The sequence below is a fragment of the Manis javanica genome, chromosome 6 (genome assembly GCF_040802235.1).
Source record: "Manis javanica isolate MJ-LG chromosome 6, MJ_LKY, whole genome shotgun sequence".
Classification (NCBI taxonomy): Eukaryota; Metazoa; Chordata; class Mammalia; order Pholidota; family Manidae; genus Manis; species Manis javanica.
Window position 1 is genome coordinate 126,597,584 of NC_133161.1, and position 18,075 is coordinate 126,615,658.

An 18,075-nucleotide genomic window follows, 5' to 3' on the forward strand; every position below is an offset into this window, starting at 1 on the left:
AAGAAGAGGTCACTCATGTTTATGTCTAAGAAGTTTTTGCTTTTGTTTTTTTCCAAGAGTTTAATGGTTTCATGACTTACATTCAGGTCTTTTATCCATTTTGAGTTTACTTTTGTATATGGGGTTAGACAATGGTCCAGTTTCATTCTCCTACATGTAGCTGTCCAGTTTTGCCAGCACCATCTGTTGAAGAGACTGTCATTTTGCCATTGTATGTCCATTGATCCTTTATTAAATATAAATTGTCCATATGTGTTTGGGTTAATTTCTGGAGTCTCTAATCTGTTCCACTGGTCTGTGGCTCTGTTCTTGTGCCAGTACCAAATTGTGTTGATTACTATGGCTTTGTAGTAGAGCTTGAAGTTGAGGAGTGAGATCCTCCCTACTTTATTCTTCTTTTTCAAGATTGCTTTGGCTATTTGGGGTCTTTGGTGTTTCCATAAGAATTTTTGAATTATTTGCTCCAGTTCATTGAAGAATGTTGCTGGTAATTTGATAGTGATTTTAACAAATCTGTATATTGCTTTGGGCAGGATGGCCATTTTGTTGATATTAATTCTTCCTAGCCATGAGCATGGTATGAGTTTCCACTTGTTAGTGTCCCCTTTAATTTCTCTTAAGAGTGACTTGTAGTTCTCAGGGTATAGGTCTTTCACTTCTTTGGTTAGGTTTATTCCTAGGTATTTTGTTCTTTTTGATGCAATTGTGAATGGAATTGATATCCTGATTTCTGTTTCTATTGGTTCATTTTTAGTGTATAGGAAAGCTACAGATTTCTGTGTGTGTATTTTGTATCCTTCAACTTTGCTGTACTCCAATGTCAGTTCTAGTAGTTTTGGAGTGGATTCTTTAGGGTTTTTTATGTACAGTATCATATCATCTGCAAATAGTGACACTTTAACTTCTTCTTTACCAATCTGGATTCCTTGTATTTCTTTTGTCTGATTGCCATGGCTAGGACCTCCAGTACTATGTTAAATAACAGTGGGGAGAGTGGGCATCCCTGTCTGGTTCCCGATCTCAGAGGAAATCTTTCAGTTTCTCACTGTTCACTATAATGTTGGCTGTGGGTTTATCATATATGGCCTTTATTATGTTGAGGTACTTTCCCTCTATTCCCATTTTGCTAAGAGTTTTTTATCATGAATGGATGTTGAATTTTGTCAGATGCTTTTTCAGCATCTGTGGAGATGATCATGTGGTTTTTGTCTTTCTTTTTGTTGATGTGGTGGATGATGTTGATGGATTTTCGAATGTTGTAGCATCCTTGCATCCCAGGGATGAATCCAACTTGGTCATGGTGTATTATCCTTTTGATATACTGTTGCATTCTGTTTGTTAATATTTTATTGAGTATTTTTGCATCTACATTCATCAGGGATATTGGTCTGTAATTTTCTTTTTTGGTGGGTTCTTTGCCTGGTTTTGGTATTAGGGTGATGTTGGCTTCATAGATTGAGATTGGGAGTATTCCCTCCTCTTCTATTTTTTGGAACACTTTAAGGAGAATGGGTATTATGTCTTCTTTGTGTGTCTGATAAAATTTCGAGGTAAATCCGTCTGGTCCTGTGGTTTCGTTCTTGGGTAGTTTTTTGATTACCGTTTCAATTTCTTTGCTCGCAAATTGGTTTGTTTAACTTTTGTGTTTCTTCCTTGGTCAGTCTCGGGAGGTTGTATTTGTCTAGGAAGTTGTCCATTTCTTCTAGGTTTTCCAGCTTGTTGGCATTTAGCTTTTCATAGTAGTCTTTAATAATTCTTTGTATTTCTGTGGAGTCTTTCGTGATTGTTCTGTTCTCATTTCTCATGCTGTTGATTTTTGTTGATTCTCTTTTTCTCTTAATAAGTTTGGCTAGAGGCTTATCTATTTTGTTTATTTTCTCAAAGAATGAGCTCTTGGTTTCGTTGATTTTTGCTATTGTTTTATTCTCAATTTTGTTTCTTTCTTCTCTGACCTTTATTATGTCCCTCCTTCTGCTGATTTTAGGCCTCATTTGTTCTTCTTTTTCCAGTTTAAATAATTTTGGTGTTAGACTATTCATTTGGGATTGTTCTTTCTTCTTCAAGTGTCCCTGGATCTCTATATACTTTCCTCTTAAGACTGCTTTCGCTGCATCCCACAGAAGTTGGGGCTTTGTGTTGTTGTTGTCATTTGTTTCTATATATTCCTTGATATCTGTTTTGATTTGTTCATTGATCCATTGATTGTTTAGAAACATGTTGTTAAGCCTCCATGTGTTTGTGAGCCTGTTTGTTTTCTTTGTAGAATTTATTTCTGCTTTTATACCTTTGTGGTCTGAAGAATTGGTTGGTAGAATTTCAATATTTTGGAATTTACTGAGGCTCTTTTTGTGAGCTAGTATGTGGTCTACTCTGGAGATTGTTCCATTTGCACTTGAGAAGAATGTATATCCTGTTGCTTTTGGATGTAGAGTTTTATAGATGTCTGTTAGGTCCATCTGTTCTAGTGTGTTGTTCAGTGCCTGTGTGTCCTTACTTATTTTTTGCCTGGTGGATCTATCCTTTGGTTTGAGTGATGTGCTGAAGTCTCCTAAAATGAATGCACTGCAGTCTATTTCCCTCTTTAGTTCTGTTAGTATTTGTTTCCCAAATGCTGGTGCTCCAGTGTTGGGTGCATACATATTTAGAATGGTTATATCCTCTTGTTGCACTGAGCCCTTTATCATTATGTAGTGTCCTTCTTTATCTCTTGTTACTTTCTTTGTTTTGAAGTCTCTTTTTTCTGATATTAGTACTGCAACCCTTGCTTTCTTTTCACTGTGGTTTGCTTGAAATATATTTTTCCATCCCTTGACTTTTAGTCTGTGCATGTCTTTGGGTTTGAGGTGAGTTTCTTCTAAGCAGCATATAGATGGGTCTTGCCTTTTTATCCATTCTATTTCTCTGTGTCTTTTGATTGGTGCATTAAGTCCATCTACATTTAGGGTGACTATTGAGATATATGTACTTATTGCCATTGCAGGCTTTAGATTCGTGGTTACCAAAGGTTCAAGGTTAGCTTCTTTAGTATCTTACTGCCTAACTTAGCTCGCTTATTGAGCTGTTATATTCACTGTCTGGAGATTCTTTTCTTCTCTCCCTTCTTATTCCTCCTCCTCCATTCTTCACATGTTGTGTGTTTTGTTCTGTGCTCTTTTTAGGATTGCTCTCATCTAGAGCAGTCCCTCTAGGATGCCCTGTAGAGGTGGTTTCTGGGAAGCAAATTCTCTCAGCTTTTGCTTGTCTGGGAATTGTTTAATCCTGCCATCATATTTAAATGATTGTCTTGCTGGATACAGTATCCTTGGTTCAAGGCCCTTCTGTTTCATTGCATAAAATATATCATGCCATTATTTTCTGGCCTGTAGGGTTTCTGTCGAGAAGTCTGATGTTAGCCTGATGGGTGTTCCTTTATAGGTGACCCTTTTCTCTCTAGCTGCCTTTAAAACTCTTTCCTTGTCCTTGATCCTTGCGATTTTAATTATTATGTGTCTTGGTGTTGTCGTCCTTGGAACCTTTCTGTTGGAGGTTCTGTGTATTTCCCTGGTCTTTTTTATTATTTCCTCCCCCAGTTTGAGGAAGTTTTCAGTAATTATTTCTTCAAAGAGACTTTCTATCCCTCTTCCTCTTTCTTTTTCTTCTGGTACCCCTGTAATATGAATATTATTCCTTTAGGATTTGTCACATAGTTCTCTTAGTGTTGTTTTGTTCCTGGAGATCCTTTTATGTCTCTCTATGTCAGCTTCTATACGTTCCTTTTCTCTGGTTTCTGTTCCTTCAGTGGCCTCTTGCATCTTATCAATTCTGCTTATAAATCCTTCCAGGGTTTGTTTCACTTCTGTGATCTCCTTCCTGACATCTGTGATCTCCCACTGGACTTCATCTCTACATCTCATCCCATTGGTCTTTCATTTTTCTCTGCATCTCTGTCAGCATATTCATGATTTTTATTTTGAATTCTTTTTCAGGAAGACTGGTTAGGTCTGTCCTTTTCTCAGGTTTTGTCTGTGTATCTTTGTCTGCCTGTAATTTTGCCTTTTCATGGTGATAGAGATAATTTGCAGAGCTGGTACAAGTGGCAGCTGGGAGAGCTTTCCTTCTTCTTGTTTTCTGGCCTTCCTCTCCTGGGAGAATAGTGACCTCTAGTGTCTTATGCTTGGCAGCTGTGCACAGACAGGGCTTCAGTTACCTGTCCGGTTGGTTTGGAGTTTATCTCCGCTGTTGCTGTGGGCATGGCCTGGCTGGGGCTGCTCCTCCAAAATGGTGGAGCCCCATTGGAGGGGGAGCAGCTGGGAGGCTATTTATCTCTGTAACGGGCCTCTGTGCTCCTTGTTGCCTAGGTGGTTAGAGTGCCCAGAGATGACCAGATTCCCTGCCTCTGTGCTAAGTGTCCTGTCCTGCCCCTTTAAGACTTCCAAAAAGCACTCTCCAAACCAAAACATCTACAGCAACAACAAAAGAGAAAAAAAAAAAAAGGGAAAAATGCGCTATTTTCTTTGTCCTCAGGTGCCAGTCTCAGACACCCGCTCACCAGTCTTGCTGCCCTGTTTCCCTAATATTGGGTTCCTTGTCCCTTTAGGGCTTCCAAAATGCACTCGCCAAAAAAAAGGAAAAATGCACGATTTTCTTTGCCCTCAGGCGCCGGTCTTATGCTCCCGCTCAACGGTCTTGCTGCCATTTCCCTAGTATTGGGGTCCCTGTCCCTTTAAGGCTTCCAAAAAGCACTCGCCAAAATAAAAACCACTCCCGTTTCCTTGTTCTCTGGTGTCAGCAACAGGCACCCACTCACCTGTCCTGCCGCCCTGTTTCCCTAGTATCCAGGACCCCACACATGCACTGAGTCTGTGCTCTGGTCCAGAATCCTGGGGCTCAGTGTTCAGAACTCCTGGGCTCTCTCTCTCCCTCCCTGCTGACTCCTCTCCACCCGCCAGGGGCCGTGGGGAGGGGTGCTCAGTTCCCGCCGGGCTGAGGCTTGTATCTTACCCCCTTTGTGAGGCGCTGGGTTCTCCCAGGTGTGGATGTGGTCTGGATGTTGTCCTGTGTCCTCTGGACTCTATTTTAGGAAGAGTTGTCTTTGTTATATTTTCATACATATATGTGGTTTTGGGAGGAGATTTCTGCTGCTCTACTCATGCTGCCATCCTGGCTCTGCTTCCCCAGTACAAACTTTAAGTGACAACACAGAAATTAATACACTTTTGAGAGTTGTAAATATTATATTCCCAATGGCACTTCTAAACAAACCCAGGCCAAATGCTGCCAGGCCACTGTTCATGATAATGTCCCAGTTCCCTGAGGTGTTAACTTTCCACCTTTGCATTAACTTGGCTCAGGCACTATCTGCTGGGAGGCCCAAAAAGGCTGTAGTCACAAAAGACCAGGAAACACTGATTGGTTTGTGCTCTTCAGTCTTTCTGAAGCCTCGGAGGGAAACTCATACAGCCTGCAATAATAGAGGGTTAGCTTTCTGGAAGATCTGAGATGAAACAGGACATAGAGAACCAAAAGTGGGCATTTACAGTTCAAGTATGGACCTTTATCAGGACCATAGGTGTACATCAGGTCAATAAAATTAATGACCTGTGATAACATAACTGGTATGAGGTCACTGGTTAGGGAGTAACAAGGCTGGCAGAGACGGTGAGGAATCCGATACACAGGAAAGGAAAGATAAGGAACAAACACTCTCTCCCCATGAGCATGGAAGGGAAGAAAGGGATACATCATTAAGTTAAAAAGAGATGGAAAACTCAGAGGAAAGGGCACTCAAAGTTTAGTAAAGCTTCCATTTTTTTTTATTTGGTGCTTTCTCCTATCACATTTTCTTAGACTCAGCCTCATCTTCACACACTGAAGTTCACTTAATCTCTGTTTCTACCGCATACAAATCCACACCTTTAAAGCTTTCCCATGCATTCCAAATGTCAGAAACTCCAGTTTTATACTATCTAATCTGATTCAGATCAAAAGATTTAGCAAAATAATACCATAATTATCGGGTAGCTTAAGTTCACTCATAATAATGCTTATTTTGACAGAAGTATTATTACGTCTGTTACGCAGATATGATCACAGAACTGTCTAGAGATTAAATTACAAGCTCAAATAACCAGTAAGCAACAAAAATAAGAAAATGGGTATTGTAAGTTTATTGGCTGCTTCCAGGCTTTGACAGTTGAGTAGCCCTGAGTAATGAAGGATCCTTGCACTTCAGCATAAAGGATGTCAAAAATCCAGTGTTTTGTTGATTGCCCACCTCCACATTATGCCAGTGTTGACCAAACTATTCTCAGGTTAGTTGGTATCAGCCCACAGAAGATGATAGCTGGTCATACCTCTACTCTCCTCCCTGCACGAACACGCACTAGGGCACCCCTTAGAGACAGATGCTGGTGTTCCATTGACATTCTCTGGTCATATTACGTGCTCTGCTGCAAAAGTTTTAATTTTGATGAACTGCATTTTATCATTATTTTAATGACTACACTATTGGTACTATACTTGAAAATATTTTTTCTAATCCAGAGTCACAGAGATCATCTCCTTTGTTTTATTCTAAATGTTTATATCTTTACATTTCACATATAGTTTTCAGACACATTTGATAGAATTTGTACAAAGTTTGATATATAGATGAAGATGCTGGTGGTGGTGGTAGTAGTGGTGGGACATACGAATGTGCATCGCTGGTATTTGTTGCAAAACTTTTTTTCCATGGAGTTGCCTACAGACCTTTGTTAAGAATTAGTTGACCAACACATGCAGGTCTGTTTCTGAAACTCTCTAGTCTCGTCCATTGATCTGATCGTTTATATTAATGGAAAAAACACAACATGTGATCACAGCAGCTTTATAACATACTGTGAAATCATAACATTAAATAATATAAGTTCTCCAACTTTGTTCTTTCTTAAAGGTGGGAACTAAGTGAGGTGCTTTCAATCACACATGTTTTATATCACTTTGGAAACTTCCAAATACATGCCTGTTCATATTTTGTTTGGGATAGTTTGAATCTACAGATTATGTTAGGGAGAATACACATTTTAATAATGTTGACTCATGATTTAACTACGTGAACACAATTCTTTCTACTTACAGTGTGATTTTGTAATATTAGTGCTCATTACCTAGTTAAGGGATTCCTTCAACATTTAGCAATGATGGATTTATAAATTAAATTCTTATATAAATGGAGAGAATTTCTTAACTTATATATTTAAACCACCAATATTTACTAAATATTCTGTTTCAATTTACATGGTGAACCAAACATTTTATCAAGTTCTATGCATTTACTTGACAAGTATTTTTGAGGATAGTAGGCATTATGCTGAAGGCTGGAATATGAATCCATTAAAGAATAGCTAATAAGTAAGTGACTAATCTAAGTTCAATTTATTTTTGGTAGGCTAACTGTATAATATATTTATATGTTTTACCAAAAAAGTCGTTTGGATACTTGAGAAAGCACATGATAATACAAGCATTTGGGAGGTTTTGTTTCATAACATTCTTTTAATGGGCTAAGTATTTCCTCAGATCCATATTCAACTTCCAAGGTCCACCATACCATACACACAGACAAAATCATCACACACACACACACACACACACACACACACACACACACACACACACACAGAAATATACTTAGTACATATCAATACATGAAAAAATTGTCCAAACAACACTCTTTAGAAAATATAACTCTGGCGGGGGGGGGAAATCCCAGGGCAAAATACTTTTGAAACTGAAATAAAAGGGAGAAATAAAGTGGGAGAAAGCCATTTATTGCTTGCAAGCAGTCATCCACTTTTAATTGCCCGTGTCTTTCATGGTCCGATTGCAGAAAAAGTGGCCTCACCCAATCTCTCCCATCCATATATGCCATCAAACCCCCTTGTAATCACCTATTGGTATGTAGATGGACTATTTCTCTCCACCCCTTGGAAATACGTATTTTTATGGAGATGCACTAATATCAGGCAAAAGATTCTAGAAATGTTGCAATTTTACCCACAGCCCACCTCTCCAGAAATCTCACCTCACAGTCTACACACTCCCATCTTCCACAATGGCCCCAGTGTGAGAAACCTGGATCATTGTAACCAGACTAATACATACAATAACAACAGCAATAAAATCATGGTAATTCTCAAGCCAGAGGATTCAGCTAGGTTCAAAGTCCGATGCAGATTTTGTTCAAAGCTCCCTCATTCCACAGGTGGTCAGTAGCCGAGGGTTCAGAGCAATCATCATGCAGCAGTGGCAGCCGGGGGACAGATCCAGGTCACAGGGACTGTAGAAGAAAATAACCTTAAGGGCGATAACATACATGTTTTAATGACACCAGCAGAGGCAAATCTTGCCCATCAGGTAAAATGCACATGAGAGTGGTCCTGTGATAGGACAGTGGCAGGAATGGGATCTCATCCCAGTCTAGTACATGACTTTCACCCCCCTCCCTGTGGAAGTTACAGATGGGTCAATATATAGGGCTAAGGGAGGTACATGCACTGGCCATAAAGATAAAACAAAACTTCCCCGCAAGATGCTCTTACCTCCTGGATGTTTTGGATACACGCCTGTGATCTTTGGGGTCCACTCTGCTGTTACTACAGAAACAAATAGGAGGCCAGCTTTCAGGCCTTTTCACCAAGGACCAGCCATTGCTGGTCCATGTGTTGAAATGTCCAGGGCCAAGTCCACTTGACCGGGTCTCCAGCTTCAGCACAGTTGCTCTGATGCCACATCCTTGCTTCAATAACTCCTCTTTGGTTTGCACATACAGTTATATAGGAGAGGCAGCAATGTGTATTAGCATGTCCACAGGGCTCAAGGCTCCTTTTCAGGGCTTCTCATTCAAATGCCATAGCACTGTTGGTTAGTGAACTGACTGGCCACATGGGCTGTCGGTGTCCGACTTCAGGCCAGATTTCAACAAACCATTCATTGTACCTCTCTATCATGCTTGCACCAGTAGGGCTATATGGTACATACAATTTATTCCTAACTGCTGCACCCATTCTTGTAACACATGCCCAGTAAAGTGGGTGACTTGATTGCTCTCAATCACCTGTGGCTGCCCATAGACTGCAACAAGACACACTAGGCCCATCCTGGTGGTTTGTGATCTGCATGATGTGCAGGAAAACCAACCAAGAGTCCAGTAGCTGTGTCCACACAAGTCATGGCACACCAATATCCTTCTGATATGTGCAGAGGCCCAATATAGTCTATCTGCCACCTGACAAGAGGTATCCGTCCCTTTACTATTGTCCCATGTTGTTGCAGGACTTGGTGTAAGTCCCTCTTAGGGCACACAAGGACTCCTACTGGGCTCCACTGACTTCTTCACAGATCAATGGCCAGCCCCACTGATGGGCTACAGTCCACACTGTCATTTGCCCCACATGGAACAAATGCTGATGTAACTCCAATGGGGGTAAATGCCTTATTCCCAAAGGGATTTGTGCTTTGCCTGTCTAATTGCCTTAGCCCCATATCCATCTATCACAGCAGGGGTCGCAGGAAACCACCTGGGGTTGCCATAAATCAGAGAACATGCAGCTCTTGTGTTCGCCAGTGCCAGGACTTGTGGTACATTCACTGGGGACCAGTGAATTGCTAATTCTACATGTGGCCTCTGGTCCCCACCACATCCCCCAAGGTGGGGGGCCCTGTCTTCCCCCTCAGTTAAATAACTATGTCCAATTGCCCTCCTGTGGAGGTGGAGGCCCAGCTGGGGTCTTACTACTGTCCCCCAGGAAGTCTTGAAGACACGCAGGCTGAACACTGGGCCTTGCCTCTGGCTTCCGTGTCCTGGACTCAGCAGCTGGAACCACTGCCCTGGCTTTAATTGCTTCCACAGCTCTAGAAAGATTCTATTGGGCTGTCCAAGAAGTTTGTCTTTCACTGACCCCACTACTATCAAATCAACCCACATCTGTGTACTGGAGACCTTCACGGGGCCCTTTGAACCTCTTCTTTCAGTCACAGACTGTATTTCCATCTGTGCTCTTATTATTTCATCCTCCTGCAGATCTACTATAATATGAGTCAACTCACTTATGGGTTGCCATATGTTGGAGGCAAGAATAGTCACCAGGGACCCAAAGAGGCATTGGGGAGCTGCATGGAGCACCAGATATTTCATTCCCATGGTGAACAACTCCTCCTCGGGGCCCTGGGGGTCCATATTATAGATGATGTTTCTCATGTCCAGATCCCATAGAACCTACTGTAGCTCTGCATATGTTTTCTAGCTAATGGGAAATTTTGGTAAATCACCCTGATTAGGCCAAACTGCCCAAAGGGTTGCAGTCAGCAAATCAAACAGCACATGATTCTCTAGGATCTGATGGGCATTTTGTATCCTCTGCCAAAACAGAGGGTCATCAGGGAAGCCAGTTTCCCCATTTCTTACCCATACAGAACAAAGTCCTCTACTCCTAAATCTCAAAGGCACAAAAGCCGTGTATGGAGAGGTTCTGAGTGCTTCTGTCAAAACCAGGTGCTGGAATCCATGAGCTCGCCTGGTTGTTGGGGTGGGACACGGAGGCTCTACAGGCTGGGGAGGGGGCGGCTCCTCCCCCCCCACCCCCCCGAGAAAACCACAGTTGTTGCGTCTTTATTTCTTAGCTACGACCAGGCGGGCTTTCAGTACAGGAGGGGTTGCTGTCTCCGGCGGTGGCCTCGCAGCAGCCCCCTCCCCGGCCCCAGCTCTCTACCATCTCCAGGGTGAAGGCACCACTCTTTCCTTCCCTTTGCACCTCGCGTTTTTCTGCCGCCTCCTCCCGTGTCTCTAGCGTGTCTCTCAGCAGCACAGCCTCAGTTTTCCACACCTTTCCTTCCCTTTTCAGAGCATCCCACAACTCGTCTTCCTGTTCTTCCAGTCAGTTCTGAGCTGAGTCCCTCTGGTCGGTAGCCCTTTCCAAGGCCACAAGAAACAGCCACCCCACATACTCCTGCAGCCCCGTGACCAATCAGTTCCCCTGAGCCCTCCTATGTTGTGGAGGGCCAACTCTGCTGCCTCTGGTGTCCCCACCCCTTCCCAGGTCTGGGGAGGGACCATGAGGCACTTTACCCCGGACCAGATACCCCCTGGGGAGTCCCCAGGTGAATCCACACCAACCACTATGGGGATCCCTGTGTGAGGCCCCACCACCAACAGTGGGGGGTTTCCCAGCTGTCTCCCCACCACCCAAAGGGGGGTCCAAGGGTATTTCCCTACCATCCATAGGGGCATCCCACCCGCACATTGTGCCCATGAAGACAGATTCCGGGTTTAAAGATCCTGCCGACTCATGTTGGAGGCAACTTTTGGGGGAAGTCTCGGGGTGAATCTCCTATGAAATATGGGAAACTGAAATAAGTGAAGGTAAAGAGCATGTTGGGAGAAACCATTTTTATTGCTCGCAGAGTGCTCTGATGTGCTGGCCAGGCTTGGCTCTGACCGTCTCCTCTGGCTGCAGCTCATGATCCACAGCCACAGGGTGCTGTCTGCTTCCTGCCTGCCTCTTCTGGGAGAAGCTCCACTGGTGATGGGCAGATGCCAGACCAAGTAAGTATCAGGAAAGGAGGGGGAAGAGAGAATGGCTGTTTTCTTTCCACCCATTGCCCCAGATTGACGAGAGGCTCTACAAAACAACTATTGATATGTAGATGGACAGACTAATTGGAAGATTCTGGAAATTCAGTCATTTACCCCACATCTGGGCCAGAGTTGATGCACTGACCGGCCATGACCAGGTTTTGTTACTACTGCTTCCTTCCCTCTGGGCCGAAGCCACTGCTGCCCTTGCCCTCCCAGAGCCACTGACCCTGCTGCATCCACCGCACCCCCAGTGAGTCACTGCAGCAAGACCAAGTTCCTGGTTCCATGGGTGGTCTGCACATAGCTGCACCTTATATGCCAGTATCACAGCCTCGCAGAGCACCTGTACCAATGTCACACTCAGCGTTCAAAAGTTAAAAGCCTTTCCTCTAAGATCAAGAACAGCACAGGGATGCTCACTCTCACCAGTTCTATTTAACACAGTCCTGCAAGTCCAAATCATACCATTTGGGCAGTGAATAAATAAATACATAACATATGTATGGGAAAGGAAGAAGTTAAATTATCTGTTTACAGATGATGGGATCTGAAATATTGGAAATCCTAATTTGACCAAATACTGTTAGAACTAAATGAACCCATTAATTGAAGGGTATAAAATCAACACACTGAAATCAGCTGCATTTCTATATTCTAACAAGTTATTTGAAGGAAAAATTAGGAAAGCAATCCTATTTTCAATTGCTTCATAAACAATGAAACACTAAGGAATAAATTTAACCAAGGAGGTGAAAGATGTGTACACTGAAAACTCCAAGAAGTAGATGAAAAGATTAAAAAAGAAACATATAAAAAGAAAGATATTTCATGCCCATGGACTGGAAAAATTAATATTGTGAAAATGTACATACAACCCAAAGCCATCTACACATTTAAGAAATCCCTATCATAATTTGAATAGCATCTTTCACAGACATAGAAAAACCTATCCTACAATTTATTTGGAACCAAAAATACCCCAAATAGCCAAAGCAATCTTCAGAAAGAAGAGCAAAGCTGGAGGCCTCACACTATCTGGTTTCAAGTTATATAACCAAGCTTTATCATCAAAGCAGTATGGTGTTGGCATGAAAGTGGACAATGGAAGTGAACAGAGAGCCCAGACATAAACTCACACATATACCGTCAACTGACGGCTGACAAGGGCACCAAGAACACACGATGGGGAAAGAACAGTCCCTCCAATAAGCAGCTTTGGGAAAACTGGATATCCACATGAAAAACAATGAAATAGGGCCCCTATTTTAATTTGAAATGATTCAAAGACAAATAAGGCAGGTGATACCATAAAACTCCTAGAAGAAAACATAGGGGAAAAGACCTTTAACTCTAGTCTTGGATATGATTTCCTGGGTTAGACACCAATAGTGCAGGTAAGAAAATCTAAAATCAATACATAGAACTGCATTAAACTGAAGAGTTCTGCACAGCAAAGGGAACAATTAATAAATTGAAAGGCAGCCTACAGAATGGGAGAGATAATTGCAAACCGTGTAACTTATAAGGAGTTAATTTGAAAATATATAATAAATTCAAACAACCTAATAGAAAAAAAAACAAATAACCCAATTAAAATTGGGCAGAATACCACCATAGACTTTAGGGCAGATCAATGTTTATTAGATTCACACAATAAGCATATACCATAAGAAAAAGTTAAAAATTGAACTGTCAATTATTTAAAAATGCTCATCAGATGGCATCCTTTTAAAAAAGAGAAGACAATCCACAGCCTAGAAGAAAACACACTACATAAAATATAAATTTTAATAAAGTTTAAAATGATTATTTATTACTGTTTATTGAAATTAAAATTAAATATAAATTTATTTTAATAAAAATTTATATATAAAAACTATATTTACATATAACTTTATACTTTTATAAATATATATAGCTTTAACTATAAATTATATATAAAAATTATCTATGTAGTTATACAGAAAAAATATATATGTGAAAAAGACATAAATCTAGAATACATAAAGAATATTTACAATTTAGTAATAAGAAACCTGGAATTGCTATTTTTAAATTGTGCAGAGGAGATGAAAAGAAACTTTTTAAACTTACAAAAAAATAAGATACACAACTGGGCAATAAGAACATGAAAAAAATGCTTAACATCATTAGTTATCAGGAAAAACAAACTAAAGTCACAATAATTTATCACTACATGTCATGTAGAAAGACTAGAAGGAAAATAACTAAAAATAACTAAATACCAAGTGACAAGAATGTGGAACACTTCTTGTGTTTGAAATTGGAACTCTCTTCTTCTGTTTTGACATCTGTCTGCATTCTCAGTGCTGTCTGCTATTCCATACCCACCATACCATGGGTCCCAAAGATAACTTGGAGTTTCTGTTTACTTGCATAACCCTCTGATGACTGTGAAAAACAGCTTTTGGCATCAAAAACTTCCAAATTGGAGCTGTACCCTCCCTCCTTTATCTCTCAAGCAATCAACAGGGGGCTTCCAGTGGGTTTAATGGTGACATAGGGAGAGAAGTTCTGCCTGTGACAGGAGGCCACAGCGTAACTGCAGTACTGGTTCCCACACTGGACTTGGGCCACCTTGCTATTCACATGACATTCAACTTCTTAGAAACTCAAGTTTAGACAGAGGAGGGAGACACACATGTTTAGGTTCCAAGTTCAGGGAATACAATTCCCCATTAAATTTTAAAAAAGGATGTTTCTCAAACATGTGTCTCTAGAATATGTTTCTAAGACAAAGCCTTTCCAACAGAAGAGATAATTAATTCCTGGGAGAGAAAGTAGCAGCTACAAGATCCTTAACCTTTATGAAAACCTCTTTAAATATCCATGCAGTGCAAGGGGAAATGATTTTTGGTGACCACATCTGCAGAGCAAGACTCATCATGGGGGAAATGACCCATCTGAATGTATCTCCTCCGCTCGTTCTCACTGTTGCCTACAGGGTCAGAACGATCTATAGAAGATCATTTATCTATACTGTTTCAAATGCATCCATTCTAAATTCAAATACAGGTTTCTATTAAACAGGTTTCTGAGGCTATAGGCTAGAAGAAAAGATTTATATTTATAAAAACACTTTCTTAACAACTTTGATGTTGAATAATCTGAGTAGTTTCTTTCTGAGTATCTCACATCTTTCATAATGAAAGTTACTTATTTCAAGAAGAGGTCAATTTGAAGATGGATTGTTTCTGAACACCTCCAAACATAATTAAGTTCATCTAACTCTGTACGGTAAGTTTTTTACTGGGGCAGATGCACCTCAAAGATTTTTACTTTATGTGTATATATAATCATTATATGTCAACACTTTTCAAATGTAGTAATCAGGCATTTATCCTCATGCTAATTCTTCAAAAGATAGGTTGCAAATAATGTTAACCTATTTTGAGAGATTAAGAATTGGAGACTCACAGATATTAAGTAAATGGTGGGACCCAGTTCACTAATATTAAACACTTTCCATTGCCCAAATGAGACATCTCCTTTAATAATTAAGACTAAATGTGAGACTGAAAACAAAATTTAAGTACATTTCACCTGCAGAAAAGGCCTAAATATGAATATCAAATAACACAAATCATCAGTTGTTTAGTCCAACCATGAATGTGGAGCACCCTTCCTAGGATGTGTAATATGAGTCTTGTGGCTTCTTTAAAACTAGAACTGGAGATGAATCCTGACCTTCAGCATGGTTAAATGTTTCTCTGTATCATCACTCAAAATGTAATTCTTCCTGTCTTGGAGCATACACACTCATAATAGATGAGTCCTCCGTGTGTCCACAGCAGTGTGGAGAATATGTTCATGTATCTTTCCTCTATCAATTCTCATTAATAACCTGTCAAGTGGATATTTTATTCTCACTTTATAGATGAGGAAAGAAGGACTAAAGATGCCAAGAAGTAACTCCAGGAGAAAGAAGTTGCAAGTGGAAGAGGCAGATTCCAGTCTGGTCTTTCTGAGCCTCAAACCAATACACAACCACTGTGGCTGTCTTTTTCGACATTTGGCAGAACAGTCAGGGGCCCAGGCTCTGGAGGAGAACTGGGGAGGCAGGAAAAGGGGCGGAGGGAGAGGCCAAGACAAAAGTGACTTTCAGTGAAAGCACTACCACATTTTTATTAATATCTGGAGATTCCAATACGCTAGTGTGTGTGTTTGTGTGTGTGTGCATCTGTTGATGAAATTGTTTCGGATACACCAAAAATATTACTGGTTCAACATTGATTATTATAACAATGGAGGACATGGATTAAGAGTCTGGAGGAAGAAGAAGATACCAAGTATAATCTGACCTAATCTTAGCTCTGCCCATTATTATTTACTTTATCATGAGCAGGACACTTAACTTTTCTATGCTCTTATTTCCTACTCTGTAAAATAAGAATGAAAATGGTAATCATCTTTTAGGTTTGTAGTGAGAATTCCATAACCAAATGTTTGCAAAATACTTGGAGCCTAGTAAGTATTCATTGAGTTTTAGTTAATATTACCATTATTGTTACTATTAACATAGCATCTGAGATTGTTTCCTCATTTGCAGAATGGTTGAAATAATACCAACTGTAAAAGTTGCTACCATACTTACACATAGCAAACAATTACTAAAAGTATGTTTATGAGCTATTATAATGGTATGGGAATTAGACTCCATGCATTATACATTCTTCACACTAGCTCCGGGATCCTTTCATTTAATTCCCATCACCAATACCCCGCTACCCTTCATTATATTATACTATATGAATATACTATAAATAGTCTGACACTGGGTTTCTGTCTCTGGTTTCCGTCCTCTTACTGAACCTCAAACCACTTCATCCAAGACACCCCAACATCATTAGTGGAGTTATATCTAAGAATTCCCTTTCCTCAAATTCCTCTTCATCTGTCCATTCATATTCTCAATTCCTCTTTATCGTCCCCCATCTCCAAAGAATACAGGGAAGAATCCTTAGCTTTGCATTTATGGCCTTTAAATCCATGTTCTACCTCCCTTTTCTTAGTTACCTGCCAGGACATATTAGGCTCTAAGCTGCCTCAGACGACTAAGTGTTCACAAATGATCACTGACTCTGTGTCTGCAAAAGTTCCTCATGTCCACACTCTTAACAGAATCTTTATACAGGAGATAATTTAGGTAATATCCAAGAACTCAGAGCTATTTACTATCTCAAAAACCCTCACAAGAAATCACATTCAATAGAATCTAGGTAGTTATTATGTGTTAGATGCAGAAGCTTAATAAATTGGAGGTTGTGTTAATAAAAACTAATTTTTTTCAGGTAATGTAATTAAGATAATATGAAATACGTGGAGAATAGAAACAACGTGACAGAATTTGTTCTACTGGGGATCACAGAGAATCCAAAGATGCAGAGAATCGTATTTGTTGTGTTTTTTCTCATCTACATCATTTCTATGGTAGGAAATGTGCTCATCTTGGTCACCATCACCGCCAGCCCATTATTGGAAACCCCCATGTACTTCTTCCTGGCCAATCTTTCCTTTATTGATGCCTGCTATTCCTCTGCAAGTGCCCCCAAACTGATTGTGGATTCACTCCACGAGAAGAAAACCATCTTATTCAATGGATGCATGACCCAGATCTTTGGGGAACATTTATTTGGAGGTGCTGATGTCACCCTGCTGACTGTGATGGCTTATGACCGCTATGTGGCCATCTGCAAGCCCTTGCACTATACAACCATCATGAATCGGCGGGTGTGTGGCCTGCTAGTGGGAGTGGTGTGGGTGGGAGCCTTTCTTCATGCAACCATACAGATCCTGTTCATCTTCCGGTTACCCTTCTGTGGCCCAAACATCATAGATCACTTCATGTGTGACCTGATTCCTTTGCTCAATCTTGCCTGCACTGATACCCACACTCTAGGGCTCTTCGTTGCTGCCAACAGTGGCTTCATCTGTCTGTTAAACTTCCTCCTCTTGATGGGCTCTTATGTGGTCATTCTTCGCTCTCTACAGAACCATAGCTTGGAGGCGAGGAGAAAAGCCCTCTCCACCTGTGTCTCCCACATCACAGCTGTGGTCTTATTCCTTGTTCCCTGCATATTTGTGTACATGAGACCTGCAGCTACTTTATCAATTGATAAAGCAGTTTCTATATTCTACACTATGATAACCCCTATGCTAAACCCCTTAATCTATACCTTGAGAAATGCCCAGATGAAAAATGCCATTAGAAAATTGTGTAGTAGGAAAGCTGATAAATAATTGTTTATTCAACTGATAAATAAATGATTCTAGAGTCCCCATATTGATTCAACTGAGGCAGAAGACAAAAGAATAGTTTGGAAGATCTCTGTAGGAAATGCACATGTTATTAAAAAAAAGATGAATTTCTAAAAATCATTGATTTTGCATTGAAAGGGACAGAAATGGGTGCAAGTAAAGTAATAAAAGCTTAACCTAAGACCATAGTTGTCAAATTC

The 18,075-nt window shown here is 40.6% G+C and overlaps 1 protein-coding gene across 1 annotated transcript; it reads left to right on the forward strand.

Annotated features, from left to right (window-relative positions):
- Nucleotides 1–9,037: 9,037 nt before the first annotated feature.
- LOC140850136 (olfactory receptor 4C46-like) lies at nucleotides 9,038–17,857 on the forward strand. Its single transcript, XM_073239911.1, has 2 exons — nucleotides 9,038–9,044; nucleotides 16,923–17,857. The coding sequence occupies exons 1-2, from the start codon at nucleotides 9,038–9,040 to the stop codon at nucleotides 17,855–17,857; spliced, it is 942 nt and encodes a 313-aa protein (XP_073096012.1).
- The last annotated feature ends 218 nt before the right edge of the window (nucleotides 17,858–18,075 follow it).